At 41.7% G+C, this 13,528-nt stretch overlaps 1 protein-coding gene across 2 annotated transcripts in view; it reads right to left on the bottom strand.

Moving 5' to 3' along the window:
• The window catches only part of fhit (fragile histidine triad diadenosine triphosphatase), a 476,955-nt gene that overhangs the window by 425,502 nt on the left and 37,925 nt on the right, over positions 1–13,528 (bottom strand). The window contains exon 1 of one of the 2 annotated variants that reach the window (XM_017710626.2): positions 3,276–3,298. The exons of the other annotated variant lie outside the window; for it this stretch is intronic. Coding sequence (XP_017566115.2) covers positions 3,276–3,283 — 8 coding nt within the window. The 5' untranslated portion in view covers positions 3,284–3,298. Of the gene's footprint in view, positions 1–3,275; positions 3,299–13,528 lie in introns of those variants that run through there. 2 annotated transcript variants of the gene reach the window in all.

Genomic DNA, 13,528 nt, shown 5'->3' with positions numbered 1-13,528 from the left:
TTAGTGCTGGGCATTTGACATTGGGATGTCCCCTTCCTCTTTTTCTCTCTTGAATTTCTTCCTTTCCCTGCCTTCTGCTTTGCCTTTTGTCTCATATGAGGATGTAGGCATCAGATTCTGCCTCATGTATAATCTTTATTAATCCTACATTTTGAATGCATGAAAAATCTCCAGGTTTTTACATGTTTCCGTGCTCATTTATCAGCATTTGTGCTGTATCATATTTTGCTGATGGTCAATTGTAGGGTGAATTGCACTCATGCACATATTGTTAACATCACACCGCGTGTTCCATGCAGTGTATTAGTACACTAAGCTTATTCTTTCATATACTTTTGATGTATGAGGAGAGAGGAAGAACCAGAATAACCAGAATAAAACCCTCAAAACAGACACATGATATAGTTTCTTGGTCTCCTGGTTACACAGGTTACCCTATGGTCAACACACCCAAGGCTAAGCATCAGGGGTTTTAAAGCCCCCCAGCACTGAGCAGTGGAGGAGTGGAACAGCTGAACCGAAGAAAAAGCTTAGGAATATATGGGTGAATGAAGCCCATTGTTCTTCACGTTCTACATATTATTAACCTACAGTCAAAACGTCGTAACATGTATTTGCCCACAGCGTTCAAGCTAGAGCCACAAAACTTTGTACAATTGTAGACCTTATAACAAAATAAGTTGTTCGTTGAACCAATCTGATGCACGGTTTTCATACAGCACTCAACACCCTGAAATTGAGTCGGTCTTCTTATAAACCGCTTATTCTACCACAGTCATTCTACGCTATGTGGCCAAATGTTTGTGCTCTATTCTTATATCACCATGAGACCAAGTACAACACCGTAGCAAATACATACCATACCTTAGCATAGCAACCACCTGGAACACCTCAGAAATATAGCTTGATTTTCTCAAAGATGCAAGGTTTAAGTATAGTTTATCTAAGGTGCGTTTTTGGTATACCAGGTCTAGCGTGTTGTCAGAAGTCCCATTTTCTCTATTATAGTTACACTATATTTCCAAAAGTGTTCACTCACCCATCCAAAAAATTGAATTCAGGTGTTCCAATCACTTCCATGGCCACAGGTGTATAAACCCAAGCACCTAGGCCTGCAGACCGCTTCTACAAACAGTGAGAGAATGGGTCGCTCTCAGGAGCTCAGTGAATTCCAGCGTGGTACCGTGATAGGATGCCACCTGTGCAACAAGTCCAGACATGAAATTTCCTCGTTTCCACTGTGGAGGATTACAAATATCTGGGTGTTATATTGACAATAAACTGGACTGGGCTAAGAACACTGATGCCCTCTACAGGAAGGGCCAAAGTCGTCTCTATTTTCTGAGGCATCTGAGGTCCTTCAACATCTGCCGTACTATGCTCTGGATCTTCTATGCGGCTGTGGTGGCGAGTGCTATCCTCTATGCTATTGCATGCTGGTGAAGCAGGCTGAGGGTGGCAGACGCCAACAGACTCAACAAACTGATCCGCAAGGCCGGTGATGATGTGGGTGTGGAGCTGGACTTGCTGACGGCCGTGCCGGAGAGGAGGATGCTGTCTAAGCTGAAGGCCATTATGGACAATGGCTCCCACCCACTCTACAACGCGGTGATGAGACACAGGAGCTCATTCAGTGCAAGACTCATTCTACCAAAACGCACCACAGAGCGCCACAGGAAGTCATTCTAACCTGTGGCCATCAAACTCTATAACTCCTCCCTCAGTGTGTGATTCACAAAACTCAATACCAAACTGTTCATATGTGCAATAACAACAACTGTGTGTGCAATAACTCAGAGAGACACTAACTTAATTTAAATAATTTAAATAGTTGAACTGCTTTATACCAGATGTTTCATATTTATTATCACAATCACCGCCACTTTACTGTATTCATAAGTACTTAAATCTCGTGTACATACTGCAAATTTCTCTATATTGTCTTAAATTATTAGTAAAGTGTTTATTTTTACATAAATGGCTGCAACTGTAACAACTGCAATTTCCCCTTGGGATCAATAAAGGAATCTGAATCGGAATTAAATATTCCACAGTCAACTGTCAGTGGTATTATAACAACGTGGAAGCGATTGGGAATGACAGCAACTCAGCCATGAAGTTTTAGGCCACGTAAAATGACAGTGGATGCTGAGACCCATAGTGCGCAGAGGTTGGCAAGTTTCTGCAGAGTCAATCGCTACAGACCTCCAAACTTCATTTGGCCTTCAGATTAGCTCAAGAACAGGGTAGAGAGCTTCATGGAATGGGTTTCCATGGCCGAGCAGCTGCATCCAAGCCTTACATCACCAAGCACAGTGCAAAGCATCAAATGCAGTGGTGTAAAGTGCTGCCACTTGACTCTAGAGCAGTGGAGACGTGTTCTCTGGAGTGACAAATCATGCTTCGCCGATGGAGGAGTCTGGGTTAGGCGGTTGCCAGGAGAACGGTACTTGTCTGACTGCATTGTGCCAAATGTAAAGTTTGGTGGAGGGGGGATTATGGTGTGGGGTTGTTTTTCAGGAGTTGGGCTCGGCCCCTTAGTTCCAGTGAAAGGAACTCTTAATGCTTCAGCAGACCAAGAGATTTTGGACTTTTGTGCTCCCAAATTTGTGGGAACAGTTTGTGGACGGCCCCTTCCTGTTCCAACATGAGTGCACGCGAGCGCACAAAGCAGGTCCATAAAGACATGGATGAGCGAGTTTGGTGTGGAAGAACTTGACTGGCCTGCACAGAGTCCTGACCTCAACCCGATAGAACACTTTTGGGATGAATTAGAGCCCAGACTGGCCTTCTGTCCCAACATCCGTGTCTGACCTCACAACGTGTGGTAAAAAGATAGAAGCAAAGAAAGAAAAAAACAAAAGAAAAAAGACAGAAAGAAAGAAAAGACAAGACAAGACCTTTTCTCTAAGTTGATGTGCTCAAACTTTTGACTGGTTCTGTATGCACCAGGCTGTGGTCGGTGCTGTAGACAGACTCTTAGCTTGTGTTCTTCGCCAGCAGTGGTACGTAAAGCATCTATAGGCAGATACTGTATTCCTCCACTTCCTCTTGGCATTACAGGAGACAAAAGCCTTGATTGTGTTTGCGCACTGTAGCGTCGTCCACCAGCGCCGCGGAATGCAAATGAGAGCGGCGATGAGGTCTTTTCCACTAGCCACATCCTAACGAGTGGCTCTGGAGGGCTGCCGCATGTTTGAAGGCTGAAAGACAAATGTGCGCGCACACACGCTCGCGCTCTCACACACTCTAATGATATTTACAGAGACGCTAACCTGCACATCTGATGGGCCTCAGTGCCAGCAGCTCTGTTTGCTTCAGGGTGTTCCTCTCATCCTTCACACACACACACACACACACACTCCTGCATACACGCTCCCTCACTCTTCCTGCCTCATCACATTTGGAGCATTGACAAAGCGATAATGAGATAAGTCTCGCAGATTGCACACTCTCAATACAATTATTTTCTATATAAATATGTTCTTTCTGGCAAAACAAGGGGAGAAAAAGAAAGCTTGCGACACCAATGACTCACGGAGGACGCAGGGACAGCTTCTAATGTCATCAATTATGGCGTTAGCTTGTTGTTTTGGGCTGGCTAGGGGGAGTGTAAGGGGTCTGTTTGCCTGCAATTAATTACAGGCAAGTTGTTCACCCTATTCATGATCCAATAAAGCTTAGCAATCTACCCGTCATAGGCTGACACACTGCAGCGGCTAATTTGGCAATGATGCTTAAGGGTGAAGATTTGGCTGGATTAAAGCCCCCCCAGACCGGAAATGTACGTCGTCGTCAGTTACCATAAGTTATAATGTCTCTGATAAGTGCCACGATATGGACAAAATTCCATACACACAATGTGGACACACGAGCATTACGCCCATATCACATCAAAAGGTGTTCAGTGGAGCTCCTTAAACCATGTGTGTATGGAGCTTGCTTTGTGTAGAGGGGAACAAACATGCTGTTCACAATAGAATTCCCATGTCTGTATCCAGCATGGCCTTCACTCTTCTGTAGGAGCATGATGCACAATTTCTAGCGGAAATTTATTTTTTTTTTAAATCAAAATGCTATAAAATGGGAGAAAAATCAAACGTGTTGCATTTACATTTCAACTCCGTATATTTGGAGCTTTGGATAGTACTCAATTTAAAAAGGCATGAAAAATTTTGCATGATGAGTGCCCTGTGGAAAGCCAAGTTAAAGGGCTTGTTTGCAATGTGCCACCTCCTGAATTATCAGTACTGCAAAGGCCAATATTGTAATAATAATTAACAAAGGATTTATCTTGCCACTCTAGTTCATTATGTACATTAATGAGTGCAAATGGTTGTCAATCCACGTCCTGGAATACTTTGAGTGCTGCATAGTTTAGCATTTTCTCTGCTAAAGGAAGGTTCGTTAATCAGTTGATTAGTTGGATCAGGTGTGTTGGGACCAGGGAAAATACCAACATATGCAAGAGTAAGGGGTTGAGAACAGCTGAATTATGGAGTGACTTCCATCAATTTCCATGGAATTCATCTTAAAAAAATACACATTTGCTGGGAATAGTTGAACTCTAAACCCCACAACCCCAAACACCTGGGCTAAGAGAGCAATGGCCCAACAACACCTTAGCAACCACCTGGAATAGCATAGAAATGGCCCAACACCACCTTAACAATTCCCTGGAAGACATACCAACAGCCTAGCAAAACCTTAGTAACCATGTGGTATACCATAGCAATGGCCTAGCATCACCTTAGCAACCACCTAGGATACCATAACAATGGCCTAGCATCACCTTAACAAACCCCCTAGATAACACAGCAATAGGTGGGATGCCACAGCAACAGTTACCAACACTTTAGCAACCACCTGGGATTCCATAGCAATGGCCCAGCAACACCTTAGCAACCATGTGGTATACCATAGCAATGGCCTAGCATCACCTTAGTAACCACCTAGGATACCACAGCAATGGCCTAGCATCACCTTAACAAACCCCCTAGATAACACAGCAGTAGGTGGGATGCCACAGCAACAGTCACCAACACTTTAGCAACCACCTGGGATTCCATAGCAATGGCCTAGCATCACCTTAGCAACCAAGTGGTATACCATAGCAATGGTCAAGCAACACCTTAACAAACCCCCTAGATAACACAGCAATAGGTGGGAGGCATAGCAACGGTCACCAACACCTTAGCAACCACCTGGGATTCCATAGCATTGGTTTTGTCCAGTACATTCACAAACTTTCTCCTTCTAGTTTGTAATAATTATGGTCGATTTAGATCTATATATGAAATGTGCAGATTTGAAAAGATCAGATTTGTGCCACTTCGGCCCTCTAATGTTAACGTAGCTTTAGTCCACTTTCCAGACCTTTACAAAGGAACTCCGCTCTCATGAAACGATGAGGTGTTTTCTTTCGGAGAAAAAGAAATTTCAGCTTTCCATTCCCTGCTCATACAGAAGCAGGAGATCCATAATCCACAGTTTAAGCATTAGTATAGCATTAAATCAGCCAATTGACTTCAGCTGAATAGAACAAATAATCCCACTTTGCTCCAGAGGGGTGATTTTAATAACTGCTCTTTAACATGGCCAACATCTATCAGTTTTACATAATGGCTCTTGAAGCGCTCCTCTTTCACATGAAGAGGATTGAAAAAAATATATATTCAAATCTACGTCTGTTTAATGAGAACCAACAGCTAAAAGAAGTGAAGTATCTTACGAAATCCATTTGGTATAATGAGAGCGGAGCTAAAATTACTTTCAAGTGTTCGGGTTTCAAAACTCCAAACTTGGCATGTGAGAGAGAAGACGGAGGTAAATTGAGGCTAAAACTTTTCCATTAGATGAGAACTAGAGTGAGGGGTTGGGAAAGGGAAGAATAAGAGGGTACATGTAGAATTATGTAAAGTAGGCCATTAAAAATCCCAGAAGGTTGCTTCACAGCTCCTTTGCGAGAGGTTTCTCCCATGGTACGGAAATAGAGGTTCGGTCAGCCATGTTGTTTATGTGCTAGAAGGAAAAAGGTACCAAGGCCTCAGATGTTCTGTTTCTAATGGCCTGACTCAATTAACTTTGAAACAATGGATTTCAAAGCATAATCAGTGGATATCCATGTTAGAGGACTGACTTGACAGGAATCTGACAATATTTCCTCGCGAACATGAATAATTATGCCATAATAGCCTTTTACTGAATATATGAGTATCATTGGTATTTCTAGAACACTGAACAGCTGCATGCATCAACAAGACAGATTTAGATCAATTACATAGAGCCTGTACACAACAATCTGATTTGCATTGACTGTGATGGCAAAACATCTAAACAAAATGAAAGAAGCCAGAAACAAACAGAATATAACATTATATTATCTATTAGAAAACAAGTTGAGGTGTGAAATGCTTTACAGACTGACTGGAACAAGATGACTTTCAAGGTAATCTGGCAAGTACTGAAGACTGAGCTGAACCTGATATTTTTACAGCCCTGTGTGTGACAGCTCAATATGTTGGGTTTTATGTTGGGAATTTCAGTGGATATTTGATTTTTCGTAACGTAAGAAAACGATCAAACCCACATTTTTACTCCTGAGAAGACACAAAACAAACTAACCAAACATAGTTCAGAAATGTCCTTTGTTGAAATTTCGGTGAACATAATGGTTTGGAAACACAGACACATTAGTTGGTGAGGGACTGTCTAAACCCCATGTGTAAAACATAGGTCAGGTACAATCCTAATCAGCCTACAAAACTATTTTAATTTCCCATTAATATTACCCCATTTCTCCATGAGCTGCAATACAGTTCTCAGCATGCACTGCAAGGTAATGTGTGCTCTCAGCCCCTCCCCAACAACGATCTATGGGACAGCACCACAAAAAACAGATGCCAAGTGGCTAATTAAAGTGAATGTTTAAAAACCTACTGTGCATTGGGAACCTTTAAAGAGGTTTAACAGTTTTCTGCAGCTAATATAGTCTATTGTTTTATATAAAACAATTTGGCCCAATCCCAGTTCTTCTTTAGACCCCTACCCCTTGTTTTTCGAGTGTCACCCTAACCCCTTGGAACAAAGTTACAAAGGGTAGTGGTTGTAATCTTGCCCTACGAAATGGGACAACCCTCAAAAAAAAAAAAAAAAAAACAACACTGCTTCATTAACCGGCTACTAATCCAGCAACCTCGCTGCTGGACTTTAGTTACATTTAGGGTAACATATGCTTTCAAAGAGCGGGGATAAGACAATTATGTATTATTGCCAATCGCTAATCCATTGGTGATATAAAGCTGAAAGTATTCTTGTTCAAATTTTCCTGTACCACCTGAAATGGTGCAGCAGTTACATTCTGGTGCTTCAGATGTCAATATTGCTGGACTATTTAAGGTGGAACGGGAAAATTAGCTAGCTAGCTACCGAGACATTAGCATACTTTTAGTGATTTTTTACGCTTGTTATGAAGAAAACGACCATAACACTTTGAAATGAGATTAAATTAAGATAATCCAATGGTTATTGTATTTTTTAGCAGAGAATTTGTGGGTTTCTTTGGTCGCTTGCACAGCCATCTTGCTGTTTTTTCCTCATAACACTGTTTGGAGAGAGTCTCTGAAAAAGTTTGGAGGAGGGCCATCTAGCCCTAACACTTCGCCCTACCCCTCTATCTCAACAAAAACTGGGACACCCTACACCTAGACGTGAACACTAAGGGCTAAGGGCTAAGGGCTAAGTGGTATGGGCAAGGGGTGAACTGGGGTTGGGCCTTAGATTTTATTTATAATTATTTTTGAATCCTTCAAGTACTCAGTGGCTATTTTTTGCATTGTATCTTGGATATACAATGGCCTGTTGGGATTATGGCAAAATGTTAAGGAAAAATAAAAGGTTTGTTGAAAATGTTTACTATGGCCCTTTTCGTGGTTGAGTTTCACAGCACGTAGATGTCTTTATCAGACTTTCCCATTTCAGAAAAGTGGAAAAATCTACTAATTAAAAACCACTGAATTCCCTGAAGGAACAGTGTTATCTAGTGTAAATAAAACTCTAATTTACCCAAAAGAAGGCAAAATCACATCAAATCTCTTGTCATAAAGAGAGTGGCTTCTTTTAAGCCTACTATAAATCCCTGTTAATGTAGGCCACTCTCTTTAGTACAAGCAAAGTCATGTGATTTTGGCTTTTAGCTCAATACATGGGAAATACATGCTGCACTGCATAAAAAGGACATTTTGTCCATTTGCAAACCTCAGAAAAAATGTATATTGTGATGCATATCACTTTCCAGTTTATTCAGTAGTTTATTTCCCTTCCTTATACAGAAACGTGAATAAGATGTAGAAAAGAAGACTAAACAAACGGACTCTGCATCTTGAAAGACTAAACTGGTGTTGTTCTAAAGCTTTCTGGCAAACATCCATCCTTTTTGACGCTGATTAACTTTTTTTAATGTAATTAAATTAGGCACAGACAACATCAGATAACATTAGCTGGTGTGGAAGACTGTACAGAGATGGCAGCAGCACTGAAGAAAAGGCAAAATGAGGGACATCTTTCTCTTTCATCCTGCAGCAATGACAATGAGAATGACCAAACGGCAGGAATAGCTTTAAACAAAGCTCCAATAGCCTTTAACAAGGTCCACGGTCATATAATTAGGGCCTGTTTTGGTTGATGAAACAAAAATGTGGAAACATAATAGAGCCAGAAGTCTAAAAGCCATATACTGTCCAACATTAGAAACTTATTGTTACTTATTACCTTGCATCGACAAAACATTGGCCATTTTATAAGAACCACCGCTCACCAATGACTGGGACTGTAAACATTGATGGCTTGAAGAAGCAGCCAGAAATTTATCTGTAGCTGTGGAAACCAAAGAGACTAAGGCCTAATCCCATTTCACCCCTTGCCCCTATAACTTGACCCTTAGCCTTCCGTTTTGCGCATTCACATCTAGGGTAGGGTGTCACAATTTTTGCTGAGATAGAGGGGTAGGACAAAGTGTTAGGGCTATATGGCCCTCCAAACTGAGGTTTTTCAGATGCACACTCCAAGCAGAGTGGTATGAGAAAAAAAGAAAAACCGGCAAGATGGCTGCGCGAGCGACCAAAGAAACCCACAAATGTGAGTATTTTCACCATTAGAAAATATTACGATAACCACTGTATTATCTTAGTTATTTTCGGTTCATCGCTAAAAGTATGCTAATGTCTCGGTAGCTAGCTAGCTAACTTTCCCATTCCACCTTAAATTGTCCAGTACTGTTGACACAGCAGTGTTGACGCCAATAATAAATAATTGTCTTATACTCCCTCTCTGAAAGCATATGATGACCTAAATTTACAAAAGCCCAGCAGTGGGGTTGCTGAACTTTTCCCTTCTCTGCCATCACTGAAGATGGGCCGGGTGACCTACAGAGCAACGCTCTGAATGAAGAAATGGTTTTTCTTTTCTCAATTTGATCCAAGGGGTTAGGGTGACACTCAAAAACAAGGGGAAGTGGTAAAAAGAAGAAACGGGATTGGGCCTAAGCATCAACTTGGAAAGCAGTTTTGATAGTCTTTGCTTGATGACATCTTCAGAAAAATGAAATATCCTGTACAGTACTAGAGTACAGGAGTGCTGAGAACTGTCCACCATCCTATGATGTCCGCTTTCCATTGATTCCATTGGGTAGAGGCTGGCTGCTAGACTGTGAAGCAACACATGCGCTTCAGCCAATATCCTACACAGTGCACTGATGGTAAGTGTTTCTGCTAAAATGGCCAATAAGTGTAGATATAAGGTATTAAACTGGCACCTCACTATAAATCCAACAAACGCACCTGGTTCAGTCCTAAGACCAGCACAGCCAACAACCACCCAATGGTATTTAATGATTCTGCAACCATCTGGATTAATGGCTCATGTGATAGAGCTCTTACAAATGGTGAAACATGGCTGACACAAGGTTCACTCAAACCTCAGAAGGCCCAGTCTACACCTTTATTACAGCAGCTGGCATTAGCATGTCTCTGTGACTTAATTGCAGCATGTGGGGCTATTAACATTTTTCTTCAGGGGAAGGGAGAGCATACGTTCTACATGATGACAGCCAGTAGTTAAAGGCAATGTGGCCTGTCAAAATGAATAGTGAAGCTTAGGTAACAACCTGTGCAGGAGTGGTCACCAATCCTCCTTCTGGAGATCTATCTCGCTACAGGCTTCACCTCCAACCCAAATCTAAAACACCTCATTCACCTAGTCAAGGGGTGTTTCTCAATACCAAGGCCCAATCCCAGTTCACCCCTTGCCCCTACCACTTAGCCCTTAGCCCTTAGCACTCAGCCCTTAGCCCTTAGTTTTGCATGTTCACATCTAGGGCAGGGTGTCCCAGTTTTTGTTCAGATAGAGGGGTAGGGTGAAGTGTTAGGGCTAGAGGTTTTTCATGGAGTGTTATGAGGGGAAAAAAAAAGAAAAACCAGCAAGACAGCAGCACGAGCGACCAAGGAAACCCACAAATGTGAGTATTTTTTCCGTTAAAAAATGATATCCATTGTATTATCTTAGTTTTATGTCATTTCAACGTATCATGGTAATTTCCGTTGTAACAAGCATAAAAAAAAAAACCACAAAGTATGCTAATGTCTCGGTAGCTAGCTAGTTAATTTTCTCATTCCACCTTAAATAGTCCAGCAGTACTGACGCCTGAAGCTTTTGAACCATTTAAGGTGGAACAGGAAAATTCGAACAAGATTAGCTTGGTATCACCAATGAATTAGTGGTGGGCGACAATAAATAACTGTCATATCCCCCTTTTGGACAGCATATGTTACCCTAAATGTAACTAAAGCCCAGCAGCGAGGTTGCTGAACTTTTCCCTTCTCTCCTTACGCTGAAGTCAGGCCGGGTCGCCTGTTAATGAAGGTTTGTTTTTTGATTTGGGTTGGGTTGTCCCATTTCATAGGGCAAGATTTCAACCACTATCCTTGGCATCTCCGTTCCAAGGGGTTAAGGTGAAACTCAAAGACAAGGGGTAGGGGTGAAAAGAAGAAATGGGATTGAGCCCAAGAATGCACTTGTGTTCTTGGGAACAACATTCTTGACTATTTACGAACTCGCAAGAACATAAGGACGGAGAACACACGTGCAGGAGTTTGAGATGTGAGCACAATAACCCTTTCAAGCAAAGACGATTTCACCAACATTAAGCTACAATGTAGTAGCTGATAGATTTATTAAAGAAGAATAACCAAAAGTTTCTGTACAATACAATGACAACAGAATCTGACATGAGCCCAAGTTCTCCTTTTCTTTGCTAGAATAAAGCCAAAAGTTCACCAGCTGCGACCATGACTGCAGCAGTAATGCCGTTTAAATGTTCACGAGCCAACAGCGGGACAAACTGTGATTAAAAGCCTGGGTTTCAAATAAATGAATATAACTGCAGGGTATGTGAATACTGGAGTAAAAGTAGGAGAAAAGGAGAGGGAAAATGTGCTGCTGATCTAGAGGAGAGCCAGGCTGAGGAGAAAGACAAAGGAGGCTGTAATGCCACTTATCTGGGGCTCTTTGCTGTAATGGATAAAAACTAAGGTGTAAATACAGCCATTTAATTGAATTCTTTCTTTTTCCTGTTCATTTTAAGGTATTTAAAGGAAAATGAAGGGGCTACAGCAGACTGAAATTACAAACCTACAAAGAACAGCACAAATAACATAATTACTATGTGCCAAAAATAACTGAATAAAAATATTAGCATAAAACATTTCATTTTTATCGAATAAACTCCTTTTCAGCTTCAGTTTCTCCTACAAGCGCCTGCCCTTCATGTGTACGTCTCAGATGCCAATATAACTTCTTCATTCAAGTTCATCATCAATTTGGCCTGGATCCTGCCTTGAAAAAAAAACAAGTTCTTCAATGCTCAGGACCCCCATGGACCCTCAGAGAGCAGGTACTATTTGAGTGGTGGATCATTCTAAGCACTGCAGTAACACTGGTGCGGTGGTGGTGTGTTAGTGTGGGTTGCGCTGGTCTGAGTGGATCAGACACAGCAGTGCTGCTGGAGTAAACACCTCAGTGTCACTGCTGGACTAAGAATAGTCCGCCCACCAAAAATATCCAGCCAACAGCGTCCTGTGACCACTGATGGAGGACTACAGGATGACCAATGCAGCAGATGAGCTGTCGTCTCTGACTTTACATCTACAAGGTGGACTGACAAGGTAGGAGTGTCTAATAGAGTGGACAGTGAGTGGACACAGTGTTTAAGAACTCCAGCAGTGCTGCTGTGTCTGATCCACTCATACCAGCACAACACACTCTAACACACCACCACCACATCAGGGTTACTGCATTGCTGAGAATGATCCACCACCCATGACAGCAGATGCAGAGCGACGTGACTGTCTCTGGTCACCGTCTTTTTGACTCGTCCAGTGTGCAGTACCCTAAGACTCCTATACTTATCAGACTGGCTGTCTCACCTGAGTGGCAGAACTCCACATTGTCGCCCGAGTATCGCTTCTTCTGAGAAATTGAGAAAGATGCATTTTTACTGTGAAACTAGAGATATTAGCATGAGACATATGGACAGTGAGCTTCCAACAGGTAAATATGCAGAAGAAATGCAGCGCTGCTTGTTGGAACATTTTCCATATAGATAAAGTCCTTATAGGTATGCTGGCCCACTTGTTAAGAGCCTCGGCAATGTCTTGCGCAGTTGTCTTCATTCATTCAAGGCTCCAATACACAGAGGCCTATAAACCCAAAACTGAGGGCAAAACTATCCTTTTAAAAAACGTTTTATTGTCACGAGAGTCTGGCATGCTTAACATGGCCATAGAGCTGGTGTCAGGACAAAACCTCGTATCTCCATTTTTGTCATTTTTCAGTTTTTGACATAATTTGAAAATGCCTGTTGCCCTTTACATTGTGTGTAATTCCATGATAAATGGACTAAAAGAAATGACACAAAATGACTTGGAAAAACATCTGGTTCCATTGACTTACATTAAAGGAACTTCTTCCCTTCTTCTGTAGAGTTACCATTTTGGAGATATGAGGTTTTGTTCCGACAGCAGTGATATGTCTAACAGAAATAGGACGTTTGACTGACATGCAGAGTAAGTGAAGACAGGATAGGTTAAACCAAGTGTATGGAAATGCATAGCTGATGAGAATGAAATCATAACAGCATCTTGCATAAAGTTATGTTTTTGATGCACTCTATTGATCATAACGCTTGTAGCTGGACTGTACACTAAAGGGTCCATATCATGGAAAACTGAGTTTTCCGCATGTGATGCAACAGTATAGACACTATTAAAGTTTCCAAGGAATATTATTTATTCCTCAGTCCATCCAGACCATATACCTAAATAAAGCTGCAAAAACGGGCCAATTTGAGTTTATTTTTGTGATGTCGTTAAATTTAGCACAGTTACATCAATCCGAATCAAACCGAATTTCAGCTTCAACTAAATAAACAATGACAAACGTGGCATAAATAACAAAACAGCTTCTTTTGTGGGCT

Source organism: Pygocentrus nattereri, chromosome 21 (assembly GCF_015220715.1).
Source record: "Pygocentrus nattereri isolate fPygNat1 chromosome 21, fPygNat1.pri, whole genome shotgun sequence".
NCBI lineage: Eukaryota > Metazoa > Chordata > Actinopteri > Characiformes > Serrasalmidae > Pygocentrus > Pygocentrus nattereri.
Note: the sequence above shows the minus strand (reverse complement) of the source record. Positions and strands in the feature narration are given on the sequence as shown.